This window comes from Musa acuminata, chromosome BXJ1-3 (assembly GCF_036884655.1).
Source record: "Musa acuminata AAA Group cultivar baxijiao chromosome BXJ1-3, Cavendish_Baxijiao_AAA, whole genome shotgun sequence".
NCBI classification, from domain to species: Eukaryota; Viridiplantae; Streptophyta; class Magnoliopsida; order Zingiberales; family Musaceae; genus Musa; species Musa acuminata.
In genome coordinates, this window is record NC_088329.1 from 7,640,950 (window position 1) to 7,655,692 (window position 14,743).

General features: G+C 37.2%; 1 protein-coding gene across 1 annotated transcript; it reads left to right on the plus strand.

The window, feature by feature from the left end:
- Positions 1 to 13,044: 13,044 nt before the first annotated feature.
- On the plus strand, positions 13,045 to 14,275 carry LOC135619927 (dof zinc finger protein 4-like). Its single transcript, XM_065122427.1, has one exon. It carries the CDS (start codon positions 13,235 to 13,237, stop codon positions 14,015 to 14,017), a length of 783 nt encoding a protein of 260 aa, XP_064978499.1. The 5' UTR covers positions 13,045 to 13,234; the 3' UTR covers positions 14,018 to 14,275.
- The last annotated feature ends 468 nt before the right edge of the window (positions 14,276 to 14,743 follow it).

Sequence of the window (14,743 nt, forward strand, 5' to 3'; positions counted from 1 at the left end):
GGCGGACATTAGCTGAGGGGGCGTCGGTGGCATATAATATAATATACGTATACGTCTTTCGCCGGTACTCCTCAACCACGGTTAAGTCCTAACCCTCGGCCGTCGAATGCGGCGCACCAATTATTGCCTGCCAGCTCACCTACTCCCGGGTCCCCCCTGCATTTTAACGCGTGAAGAGAGCAGTGCGTGATCGTGCACACACCACCATGCGATCGCATCGTGATGGACGGGCGTGATCTCGCGGCGGCGATTTATGTGGGGGCGCCGTGCGAAGTGGAGACGGGGATGACCGTTTGATTCTCCCGTGAGGGGCGTCCGCGTCCAGTTAGCGGTCGTACCGTTAGTCCACGACGGCGCCGTGTCAGAACGGTCCACCGAATCACAGGATGTCATGTCACACTGTAATCTTCCGTCTCCACCACCTCCTCCTCCTCTCTCTCTCTCTCTCTCTCTCTCTCTCTCTCTCTCTCTCTCTCCTAATTGAAGCACCGTAGAAGATAATTATTGTATGAACGTGAATGTGCTTATACTTCCAAATAAATAAATAAAAATATAAAATTTCGAAATTAAAAAAATCTATTGAGATAGATTTTGTAAGGAAAAATAAATCCTAATAAATTATACCAACACATTAATCGTCAAATCAATGGAATAATATCGCAAGAGTAATCTGATTACACCAAACGAAGTTGGAATTGAAAAGGGCAATTGACCAAATTAGAGAATTAATCCAAGCGAGAGAGGCATATCGGGGTTGGTGGACTCGGTAACCCATAGGAAAAGCATTAGAAATGTCCAAACAGTCGATCATTTTTGAGACATGCAGATCATCGACTCGTCGGGGACTTTGAGATTCTCGAACGAAGGGGCATGAGATGTGATCGCAGAGGATCAGATTGAAAGAGCGGAGCAGTTGGACGGTCGAGATCTTTCATACACCCTCCCGTGTGGTCCTCGACATGGAAGGCTATGGGTAAACCGTGGGTGGGTCATTTCACGCGCTAAATCTTGTCATCATGAGAAAAGATTGTATGAAGACAACATTACGTATGTTCGTACTTAGCATGCATGCTATTTAGGTCTCCCATCCTTGTCATTTATGTAGGATACGAGCTCAAGATCATGATCCTTCCATTTGAGCTAAATGGCATGCCTCGGCCATTCAAAGAGGTCACATCGGATTAGCTACTTTTAAATCTGTTGCGACCTATTAAATGACCGGCAGGTATGATCGTGAAATGCAAGAGAAAGAGAAAAAGATAATCATGCTTAATCAAAACAAAGCAAAGTTATGATGACAAAGCACACCATCATTAACAATTTCAGGTCAAATGGCACTCTTATGGGGAATTAATTTTTAGATTCGAGCTTTACTTGTATGGTAAAGAAGCAATCTTGGTGATCTTTCACCAAACGTACAAGCTGCAGTAAGATTGGTAATAGAATGAGCTACCAACCAACACTAAATGAGTCTGAACCTAACAAAGACAAGATTCATTGCATCATGCACAGAGAAGAGAAGGACGGTGGATTTGCCCCTACAGAGATGGAGGAACTGTCCCAGTGTTTCCTTTGGCTCATGCACCACCCACCATTTTCAACAGGAGAAGGTACCGAGATGGGCCTGTGGATGTTCATGCAGTGCTCGTCTTCCAAGTCATTATGGCTCTCCTCCACGACGGGGAGATTCTTCTGCACTAGGGGTGCTGCTTCACCATCCCTGCAGGTTCCATGGGTAATTGACGGTACGTTGCTTCAGTGGCCCGCCCATCTGCCATGAATGACAACAGGACGATTAAATCTGCAGCTCGTACTGCAGAGCTGCTCGGTTAAACTAAGTGACACCAAAGTTCGATTTGATGGGGAAATGCTCAAGCTGGAAATACTACTCGAGAAAAAAAGAAGGATATTATCACATCAAATTTGATGCAAAAAGACAATCGATTGAGGGGGAAGAAGTGCTGCAGTCAATGATGATCTCCTCAGCCAACAAACTCCATGGTGAGATAGATGCATCGTTTTGTGTGTTCCAATCAGCACATTCACATGATTCTCTTGTTTTCTTCCAAGGTGTGCTTGAAAGAAGAAAGCCTATTTATCCCACTTTGACTGGTGAAGTTGGGAAACAGCATGGATTATGATCGACTGATGCAGAAAATTGTGGCTTCTTCTTGTCCTATAATTGGTGTTTTATGGACCACATACAAGAGAAGAAGAAATCAAAGGAAAAAAGCACAAGGAAAAGAGAGTACAACTCAATTGGATTCTCCGAGTGCAAAAAAATATAAGCATGAAAGTTTCTTCAAGTAGATCTTTCTTTCACACATCCAATATTCAAACAGCATCAGTCTCGGAAGTTTCCATTGCAAGTTTTTCTCGGTGCCCAACTTGCATGGACTGTCGGAAATTTCCAAGAAATACAGCACCGAATTCCACAGAGAAATCAGAAAAGACAACATGCTTAGCTCCATTTTCCTGGTTCAGAGAATTCTGGAATTGGCATCTTGAAGAAGTCAGAGAAGTTACCTTCTCCGAGCAACAAATAAATCTTACATAATTTTGGGATGAGTGAGATTTTTGTTCATATGTTGTGAAGCCACTACTAATCCAAGTCGCATCAAATTCTGCTTTCATATAACAGGAAAAGGAGAACGAAGCCACTCGATTTCTTCTTTTCTTTTTCTCTCTTGCAAAGATGAAGCCATAATGTGACTGATTTAAAATGCAAAAGCCGACGCTCTCAAGATCTCAAAATGATTTCATTGCAGCGAATGCAATCGGAAGATGAATTGAGATGGTCAAAACAAAGAAAAAGTCCTATTCTGCGAGTACACGGGATTGCTTCACTGTCCTATCTCACGAGTCCCATGCAGAGAACAATTAGTTGCCAGCGATGCAGGAAGAAGTAAAACTTATTTTAGCTGAAGACCATAATGCACAAAGAGCTCAGACTGACTTGATCAGTATATTTCGTGACCTAAGAAACCATTTGAATCATGCAAATAATCTTTATGCAAAGTCAGAGTAAGACTCAATACCTGAACAGAAATGTGCACAGCTGATGCTCATCTTCAGATTCACCTGAGATGCTTCTATGAAATTATACCGACTGCTTGAAGAATGTATAAACTATTCCCTCGTAATATAGTGGCTGCTGTAATAGTTGTCATTGGGAGTTCACAGTGATTCATTTGCATGTGTATTAAAAAAAAATCACCATCCAGACCATTATCATCGAAATCTATAATGGTATGGGTAGAAAATGACGATAAAAGATCCATATAGTTTTATATGGCCGATTATTGTTGTTGTATGAAAAATATTGTTAATTTGTAGAAAATTAGAAGAAAAAAAAGTATCTTATACATTTAACTGTAATTTTGACATGTTTTAAATACATGTGCAGATAAAAATATTAATTAGTGCCTTAATCATCACCCCTAAGATCCCCTCTGAAAAATAAATATCCAGATGTTCTACAATCAATAAGGTAGATGTTTCTAATAGTTTTGATCCTTTTGATTATGTTATGGTACCATTGGCATTTCCTGGATTCTATCAATTGTTTTATCTCTACTTTCTTCTTCCACTCCTCCAAGTGCTTTCGATAATTATGATTAAATGTTCTTGTATGAAAAACATTGTCAATATATAGAAAAACTATAAAAACATTTATCTTATATGTTCAACTACAATGTTGACATGCATCAAAAGTATGTGCAGATGAAATATGAATTAACTTGTGATAAGTTAGATGTTTGTGATAATTTTCTTTTATTGGGGGTGACATTGGGATTTCTTTGATACTATTAACTTGTTTTGACTCTGCTTTCTTCTTCAACAATTATGGTTAATTGTTATTGTTGTATGAAAAAACATTGTAAATCTAAAGAAAATTATAAAAAAAATTATCTTATACATTTAGTTGCAATGTTGACATTAAGGAAAAACATGTACATATGAAATGTGAATTAACACCCTAATCATTACTCACAAGGTCCTAACTGAAACAAGATAACATCCAAATCTTGTACAATTCATAAGGTAGAAGATGTTTTTGATTCTTTTGCTTTTAGCTGTAGTCACTATTGGGATTCTCATGATGCTATCTCTCTGCTTTCATCTTCAGCTGCTCCATGTATCTTTCATAGCAGATTAAACTCCTTAATCAATTATGGATTAATTATGATTGTATAAAATACATTATCAATCAATAGAAAATTGCAAAAGCATTTATCATATACATTTAACTGCATTGTGGATATGTATCAAAAACATATACAGATGAAATATGAATTAGCACCTAATCATCACTCAATATCCCCCTTGAAAAAAAAGCATCTTGATTTTTTTCACAATAGATAAGGCTAATGCTTTTGATAGTTTTGATGTTTTTCTTTTATACTTCTCATTAACTGTTGAGATTTTCTTGATGTTAGTAATTTGTTTTATCTTTACTTTCTTTTTCGACTCCTCCATGCACTTCGACACTGCATCATTATTTATATATTTTGTATATAATAAAATAACAAAATAATTTATCAGAAGACATCATCATTATAAATCCTATATCCCCATATGAAATTTATAATTTAGATAGATTGACAGACTTCCATAGAAAATGGTATTTACAGAATCACATGACTATTTACAGGAATGATTTATATCTACCAAAATTTTCTCTAGTTCTGTAGCATAGCATGGATATAGATTATATCTTAACTTTTTGATATTTTCTCTCCAATTTCTATCTAATTGCTGCTCATGGAAGAGATATAAAGAAAGAGGTAAAAACAGAAGTATCTTCATTGCTGACAGAACAAGTGTATCATGTCTTGCTTGTCATTCATATGATATTGTGGGAACATCAGATGTATCTGATTCATCTGCTAAAATAATAATGTACTTAGATTCACCCATTAAATCATAAGGACTAATCTAAGAAGCAAAAAACCATAAATACAGACGAATTTCACACCGAAACCAAAAACATTGCTAACCTTTTATTCAAAACCCCACAGCATGTTACTATGAAAGAAACCAGACTTCAAATACATATAAACAGTTTCATTGGAATACAGACAACTTACCTATCAATTACATTCAATACAAATGAGTCAAAATAATCCAACAACATTTAACAAAGAGATTCTACTATAAGGTGAAAAGAAAGGATCTTGGGAGGGTCTGATGGGTGATCCCTTCACAAACTCCCTGCCCAAGGGTGTAAGAATTAGATGAGATGGAAATGATCGGTTGCAAGAGTCTAAGGTTATATTTGGAAATATATTTATTTTTTTAAAATATGTATTTAGAGAAAGGGATTTTAGTAAATATATATAGAATGTCTTTAAGTGTTTGGTAAATAATAGATAAAAATTATATTTTAAATATGCATTGACATAAGTGTTATTTAGTAAAATTATATTTCAAATTTTTATTGAATATTATGTGTAACATTTTTAATATTTATTCAAAAGTGAATATATATTATTTATTTATTTAAATAAATATGAAATAATCTTTGAAAATAAATAAATAAATAAAATTTTGCCTATAGAATACATGCAAGAGAAGGAGTCGGCGAATAATCAAGAGAAGGGCGAGGAAATGAGAATTAAAATTTCTATTATATAGTATCGATATTATAATTTTAGAGAATGTCATATGGTAGTTTAGGAAATTTAAAAAATTTCACTAGATTCTTGCAAATGTTAAGATGCTAATACTATACTAAGTTACCTTTAAAATTTGAACATTTAATTATTAATTTGTAATATAATAATTATTAATTTTAAATCAAAAGAATATAGTACTCTAACTTTCTTTTTCAATCGTAAAATATTAAAAAAAATCTTTTTTTGTTCCTTTAAGCATAGAAACAAATAATTTTCTTAATTGGATGATATAAATAATCATTAAGAGGAAATCAATCATCATCTCAATAATTGTGTGTAAGTGTTAGTCCAACTCCATCTCAATCTCATTCTATAGTTTTGGCTATGAGTGTCCCAAAATTTATTCTTCATTTCCTTCTCCTTAGTATTCATTTTTTAATAGGTAAAATGATGCAAAAGATGGGAAGAGTGGATCAAATTTAATTAAAAAATAATGCAAAAGATTTAGATTGATTTTAAAAATGCATAAAGATGGGTTTATTATTGTTTTCATCAAAAATATAAAAGGTGCCACAAAATGTCAAATGTTCCAAGTTCAGTGGCCTCTTCTAATCAATTTGATTTCAGGTGGACAGTAATTGATCTTTTAAGAAGTTGATTGAAGTCCCAACTACAAAGATTTCCATATAATATGTCATATCATTGTCACCTTTGCAACCTCACGTCCATCTAAAACCTTATTATGAACTAAAGTTGGTAAACTAACTATTCAAGAAAAATAAAGAATAATGAAAATCATGCTTTTTTTCTTTTCTTTCAATTATAATATATTTACACAGACTATATATATCAAGAGTATTAATCAATATCACTTTATTAAAAACCTAAATTCTAAGAATTTATTATAACTCATTTATTATTCAAGATAAAAATCAAGCAAATAGTTATTGACTCAATTATGATGTATGAGTGACGTTATAGGCCAACCGTTTTACTAAAAAATGTATATATTCTTCAAAGCCACTGAGTCTGTTTTGAAAATCAAAGATGAAACAAAATAATTCAATAACATGTTGAGAAGGAATTTCTATAAAATAACTTAGAAAAATATATGTAAGAATGAAACCAATAATCAAATCAATAGCCAACCCACTAGCGTATATTGAATACTTAATGGAGAAAATCATATCGTACTTTCAATAATAAATGGAGTGATGTCCTTCACCTACTAAGATTAGAATATGTTCGTTGTAACAATGGATAGAAAAGTTATCTATCTATCACATCAGATGACCCACTAATCTTGAAAAAAATCTCCCTACCTATCCTCTATAAAAAAAGAAAACATAATCATCTCATGATATATCGATTTCAGGATGAAATAATCTCGTTAAGACATCTAATATTAAATATCCTTTAAATATTAATAAGATCAAAGAACATACATTAATTAGCTCAATTGATATGAACCTTTGCTAAATTAATTAAATTGGCTTCAATCGGACTTGATTTAGGTAAAAACATAATTAACTTCTAAGCTTTATTTATCTTATTTTAAATCACCTTAGATTAATCCAATTTAGACTTAATTAGGTTTAATTTGAGTCAAATGGGTTTGAATCGATCAAATTTATTCAGAATCACTTTGAACCATCCTGAATCGGAGTAATCTAGATTAGGCTAAACTAGGTTGACTTATATGAGTTCCAAGTTAGGCTAGAGATGATGGCTGTGTGGGCTAAAGCATCTACCTATGAGTTCCAAGTTAGGCTAAACCAAGCCTGCGATTTGGTTTGAGCTTAGCCTCATAATTGAATATGACTCAAATGAATACAACTTGGGTTGATCGAGTCCAATCGACAACCTCACTCGGGTTCGACTCAATCAACCCTCTTGTATTCAATTTGATTTCAAATCTTTTTTTTTTATAGCATCAATATTCAGTTAAATTAAAATAGAACATATATATTACCATCGAATGGTTAAATCATGATAAAATTATAACATGATTAAATGGTTATAGATGAATTCAATTATATCATAATAAACTTTACTAAAAATTAGTATTTAAATTAATCAACTAGCATTACATGAACATAAAAATATCGATTAATAATTCCAATAATATAAAATAATTTAGCAATAAGCATGCATATAAGTATTTTTTTTCCTTTTTAATATATATTTTAAAATTTGTGAATCATTAAAGATCATAATATTAAAATCTGAATATAATTTTGAATTAAACACAAAAGAACATATTTAAATTTAATATAAATAAATAAAAATTTAGAAAGCTGAAAAAATTAAAAATTTTATTTTCAAAAACTACCAAAAACCTATAGTGAGACTCCACTCCTTCCTCCCACTACCAAGCTTAGTGCATTCGGGGGAGAGGGATCCCCAGTGGGTAAGAAATATATTATTTTCATAATTTATTTATTTATATTTTCTTTTAATACGCTTACTAAAATATCACAAACAAATATGCAATAAAAAATATTCATTTCCTAAAATCTAACAATAAAATTTAAAAATCAACTAATTAGGTCATGATAGGGAAAAATATGGTAAAATTCTATAGGTTTCTCTCTCATGACTTTTCTGAGTCATGCAAAAAAAAAAAAAGCATAAAATTTCCTCAAAAACTACAAGTTGAAGAATATTGTATTTGGCAACCGTGTATATCACCAAGTAGACTACTTTTACATGTGTGAGATCCTCGCAGCAGATTCTTAGATGAAGCTGTAATTTTTTTTGATGATTTTTGCCTTGACATTTGAATGTTTTTATATGTGATAACACAAGCTATTTGTACGTGATAAGGTCATTTAGTCCTAGAGGAGTATAGGAACTAAGGATTCATAAGTCCCTCAGATCTTCCTTACCCATAATGGTGTTTTTTAGAGCTCATATATTTCGAAATGACAAAATTGTATGGGTACACCCATTGTTCGCTTCCTACGGGCCGTATCAATGGTCCCTTATCATCATGCAATGTTTTAAGCTCTTGTCGATGAAAATGTCAAACACTAAGGTTATCTCTATTGTATATGTTGGAAAGTTATCTTGAACCTATACCATCGTGAGTTCATCACAAGTTACTACATTTTGTTATTGTAAAAACCAATATTTCCTATAACAAAATATTTCCTGGCTTAATCCTTTACAAAAATAAAATATAATGGTTGATAATTTAGTGGTAAACTATGAAGATAAATGGAAAGATTTAGGACTGCACCTCTTAACAAGTACACTCATATAAAATGGTCCTGGAGATTGATAACCGGAAGAACTAGTTATTTCACTCTTGATGTCCGTCCATTAATTTCAGTTGATGATACAGCTAGCAAACCCAGAGTTTGTCCCCCATGGACTCATCTGTGATGCTTATGTAATGTACTGATGTTAGAGGAGAAGAGTACAAGATAGATCGTTGATCATACTCATGTGCCAAATGTACCAAGTGCAGTCGACCTGTTTTTATCGCTCACCGGTTCTTCCAGCTGGTCTGATGTAAACGATAAGCAGGAAGGAGCTTTAATTTCCTCTACCACACCCAAGCATGTACATATTTCCTACAAGTATCGTTTCTTTTTACATCCTAGTTTAGCATCACCTTGTGTTGTCTTTCATGGCCGCTCAACATTTGTGTCAGCCACTGGTTCCCACCTACAAGGTGAAAAGAACAACTCATTGCTGTCATGATGTGTGGACTGACAAGAAAACATGGTGATCTGACGACTGTGGGTTAATCTGTGGAAGGAGTAATCATATGCAAACATTGTTTTGGATTGTGCCTGGCAATCTGTCAACCTAATGGTGAGTGCAATCTCGGCTTCATACAGTGCTTTCATTGTACCTGAAATGGATGCATGGGATAGGACTTGGATGCAGTTGGAAGTATCTGTACATATGTTGTGTTTGTAGAAGACAACTCGATTTGTGTCGCTTTGTGCATCACTTTCATGAGAATTCAGTGGCTTGGCTGTATATGATTCACTAATCTTGCGTGCTATGTAGAGAAAAGAACCATAGAGAGAATAACTTCAAGGAACTAAGCGTCAGAGCAGCTGTTGGAAGCTAAGTTTACGTCCAGTGGTTTGCATAATGACATGGGAGAAATCAGATCTAGAACAAGAGAAAGCAACAACTCAAGGTTTGCTGTGTGCATGTCTTGGGATGTGCAGAGGGCCTTGGCATCACGTGGATTTCTAGATATCGATGATACTGCATGTGTACCTACAGTCAATCACATTCTGTGGATTTGTGAGTTTATGTAGAGTTACAGACAAATGAAACCCTACAGGTCTTCATCAACCTAGTTAGAGTTACAGACTAATTAACCTGACCTTTGTGCTCAACTGCAGCTTTTAGTTCAGCAGTCCAAATTTCTGTATTCTGCCACTGTTTTCATTGTTTCTTCCACATAAACACACTGTTGAAGCTGCTGTTCTAAGTTTACTTTTTATCACATTGTTTACGCATTTTAACCCAACAGCAGTAGATGCATCACCCATTTATTGTCATTCTGTTGGTGGGACAGCAGGATAAGAACTGATGCTAGGATGAGAATAATGCAACCTGGCAGGATGTCTACTCTTACGGACATGTAACCATGCAGGTCAGCTTCACACGAAGGTGGGGGAGCTCCCTTGGCTAAACATTTGGACTTCTTTGGGGTCCACAGCAATTCAATGTCAAAAGCTTTCTTTCTCCTGAGTTCAAGGATCCTTATCTAAAACATTGTGACTGCCAGGTTCCACCCACTACAATTATCCCATATATATATATATATATATATATATATATATATATATATATATATATATATATATATATATATATATATATATATGTGTGTGTGTAATCTCTGGGGATTATTTCACATGATATCAGGCAATGACAAACTATGTAGATCACTTGAATCCTGAACATTAGTGGGAAAAAAAAGGGTGAAGGACATGTTATATTATCTTCTCAATGAACATGTTTGAAGTGGATCAAAGTGAGGACTCCAAACAGTGAACACCACATACATGAGAAGCTAAGGTTCTTTGATTGCTTCCTATGATTTCTCTTGCACCACCTACATAGGCCTCCTTGAGCTGACCTGCTTTAATGCTGGTGTGTTGATTCTGTACATTTATTTCTACCTATAATGCAAGAAACATTGAGTGAGAAAGGTGAATGCTGGTGATGGAAGGGTGAAATAGACATCCACCAACAATTGCAGCTCAGCTAGAACAGGAGGGTGAGGATCGGGCAGATGACACTTTCATGGGGTACTGCAATGGCATTATCTTTCTGCTTTCCCCACGACAGGGACTGCCGTGGATGGAGGGCAAATGCTCTCTCTCTCTCTCTCTCTCTCTCTCTCTCTCTCTATATATATATATATATATATATATATATATATATATATATATATATATATAGAGAGAGAGAGAGAGAGAGAGAGAGAGAGAGAGAGAGAGAGAGAGAGAGAGGATTTGAGTGACGTCAAATTCCAAATTCTACCATACATTGTCAATGGACACATCACAACCACTGCCTCTTTTAAGCATATCTTTCACAGCCTTCCACCTCTCTCTCTACCCACCAAACTCTCCACCGTCCCATGTGCTGCCCCGTGTGGCAAGACAACTGCCCATGCTTGACATACAGTGGGAGCATTTATCCTCCTCTCCATATTGACTTGATCTTATTGCACCATTTGTAATGGCAGATTTCTGTCACACATACATATATGTATGTGTGTGTGTAACCAATCTTGTGTAACTTGTGAAACCAATCTTTCTACTTTAATCATACATCTGATGCCTGTTGCATGGATACTTAATTGAGATGCAAGACCACTGGGAGTTGTTTTTCCATGATGGCAACCAGCTGTTCTCCTTCATGCTAAAGAAATTGCGACACTATCTCCCATGCAAGTGTTCTTGGCCATTAAACTTGAGGTAGCAAAACTTGCGACAACACCAAACCTTCAACTTAGGGTTTCTACACCCAGTAATTAAGCTGCTCAATGCAGCAGCACTAAGAGTGGATGACAAAGTAGCTAAAAGCACTTAAATCATTGCACTTTTCTTTATCCTCTTTTTTCTTAAACAAACACGCAGGCATGCGGACCAACTTGTGACATTAATGAGGTTAAAGTAGTTGGGAAACAGCTTCTGAAGGATCTGTGTCTGAAACTTTCCCAGGGGAAGAGGGCAGTCGACCATTGGAGCAAACCTCATCAATCAGGATGGCACAGTACTGTTTTGAGCTACTAGTGTAGATCTTTGAATCATATATATCGACCTGAGGAAACAACTAATGGATTGCATTTGAGTCAAGAGTTGTGCTTGTTGTATATCAGTCTGCTAGCCTGGATGACATGATATTACACACAACCTATGCAAACTCTTAAGAGTTATCTATCTAAAGAATCAAGTGCCAAAGCCTTCTCCATGCTATATAAATTGTAACAATGTATATAACTTTATGCAAACTCTAGATACCCATGCACATTTCATTATACTCATGCATTTCCATTGTTTTATATCGATTTTTCATGGTGTAAAAATGATTTCTATGCTCTTAGTAATTCAAATCAAATCAAATCAAATCTTGCTTCATTCATACTCATCATCTGATATGTGAACTAGACGAGTGAACTACCACATAACTTCACCTGGGTGTGGTAAGTATCAAAGAATCAGAACAGACAACAAACAGTAGTCCTACGACATATGGAAGCGAGCAGCACAGCAATATCTACGAGGTGGGAGAGAGGGAAGCAGTCTTCCTACGCTACGTGGGCCTGTCTCTTGGCGGCATCCTAAACCCCATGCAGGAAGGGAGGTGAGCAGTAGTTCGTGAGGTCTCGTCCTCTTCGTGTCAGAGAAGGCGTACGAGGGGCAGCCAGCCATCGTCCCGTCGTCCTCTTACGTGGGTCGACCGGGGCCTCGAGACGAGGAGATGAGCACAGCAGAAGCGGAGGATGACAGGGTGAGCTGCCGGTGGGGGCGACGACAACGCCATCAGACGGCTCTTCTTCCCAGCCCTGTCGTGTAGTGAGCAGTAGAAGCAGTACCCGTGAACAGGGCGAGGAATAATTACGAGGGAGTCGGACAGGAGGTACGGGCTCCTCTTCTACTGTACTGCACGTCCTTTTATACGTCACGGGCGATCGATCATCCGAGAGGGTCGCAACATAATTTACGGAGCCAATTATTATGATGTGCCCAAATCTTGGCAGAACTGGAAGAAGATTGTTGACGCTAAAATGGACAGCGCTGTGGATCTGATGATGGGAGTAATAACACGGTGAGTTGGGGCCACTGCGGTAAATCCAAGAACGGAAGATATTTGCGCAGTGGCCAAGCGATAACTCTTTACCACCTCCTCCTGATAATATAACACCATCCCTAGCCATACAAAACGAGACTTTGCAGAAGAAGAACTAGTGGCTACTGCCTCTCTCTCTCTCTCTCTCTCTCACACACACACACACACACACACATCTTCCGGAACGTGGAACGCCTTCGCCTCCCCTTCCCCTTTGAACCACAGGAGAAGATAGCAGAGTCTTCTTGAAGAGCTCACGCCTTCCGTTGCTCTCCCGCAAAATGCAGGACTTCCATCCTTTACCCGGTCGCGTCTTCTGTGGCGGCGGAAGAGCTGGGGCCGAGCTACGCCGCCTCGTGGGATACCCTGGGGCGGCCGTGGTGCAGCAGCAGCCGGTGAAGTGCCCACGCTGCGAATCCACCAACACCAAGTTCTGCTACTACAACAACTACAACCTCTCGCAGCCCCGCCACTTCTGCAGGTCCTGCCGCCGCTACTGGACCAAGGGCGGCGTCCTCCGCAACATCCCCGTCGGCGGTGGCTGCCGCAAGTCCAAGCGCCCCTCCTCCTCTTCCTCCAAATCCTCCTCCAAGCCACCCCCCGCCGCGGCCGATAAGGAGCACCAACGCCGCCGCCTCCCCTCCTCCGCCTCCCGGTGTAGCAGCGAGAGTACCAACCTCACGGTCGCCACCACCTTCGCGGCGCCGTTCCCCGGTCAGACGCTCCTCAACTCCCAGATCTCCATCTCCAACCCCAACCCTCCGTTCGAATCACCCTTACAAGTGGATCCTCCTCTATGCCCGGCGCCGGAGATCTTCCCGGATCCTGCAGCGGGTACCGTCACGGCAGCCCCGGCGGAAGTGATCAGGCTGGAATTCATAGGTCAAACGGCCACCTCGGCTCCCAGGTCGATCAGCGGCGGCGGTGGAGGCGGGCTCGCCGCGCTGGATTGGTCCGGGCCGGTGGACCCCACGCTCTTCGATCTCACCACCACCGTCGATCCTACGGCGTACTGGAATCAGAGCCATTGGGCGGACGCCGACCCCACCATCTATCTGCCTTAGTCCCTTCATCAACGGAATCAACTTCGCTGCCCGAATCTTAATGCACATATATTTCTTTTCTCTCTTTTTTTTTTTTATTATTCTTGTGATGATGTTTTTTTTTGTTTTTGGGGGGTTTGAATGTTTAAATTGAGCCTTTGGTTGATAAAACGACGGCTTTCGGCTGCAACAATGGCAAGAGATATTTATGGAAGGAGGAAATGTAAGGGTGTGATTTTTTTTATGTATGCAAATGCTTAATATATATGCATTCCAATATTGGTTTGGGTGTTATTTTTAAGGAAAAGTTACATAAATATCTAAAAAGTGAGTTTCTATATATATATATATATATATTATTTTTAATTATAAAAAAAAATATTATTACTATTAATCCCCATCTTATAGTTATACAGATCCTTAAATTTTTTTATACTTAAAATATTAGTTTAATAATAATGCAATACTTATCGATGATTTAAAATCATATCCGACATATTTAAACATATAGAATAGTAATTTAGTTATAAGATAACAAATTTATTAATTAAAGATTAAGGGGTTATGATAGTTTAATATATCCATTTACCGGTTTGATCGATAAAAATTTTGTTAAAATTAAAATCTATTCTCACCGTTTACTCTTTATACAATGGAAAAAAAAAAATTCACGAGTTTGATGGTGATGTACGAGACTCACTTAGAATACTCTTTTAAGAGATGTATGAGGCTCACTTAGAATAGATA

Coding starts and splice junctions, on each gene's coding strand:
- LOC135619927 (XM_065122427.1), top strand. CDS start 13,235: ATGCAGGACTTCCATCCTTTACCCGGTCGCGTCTTCTGTGGCGGCGGA.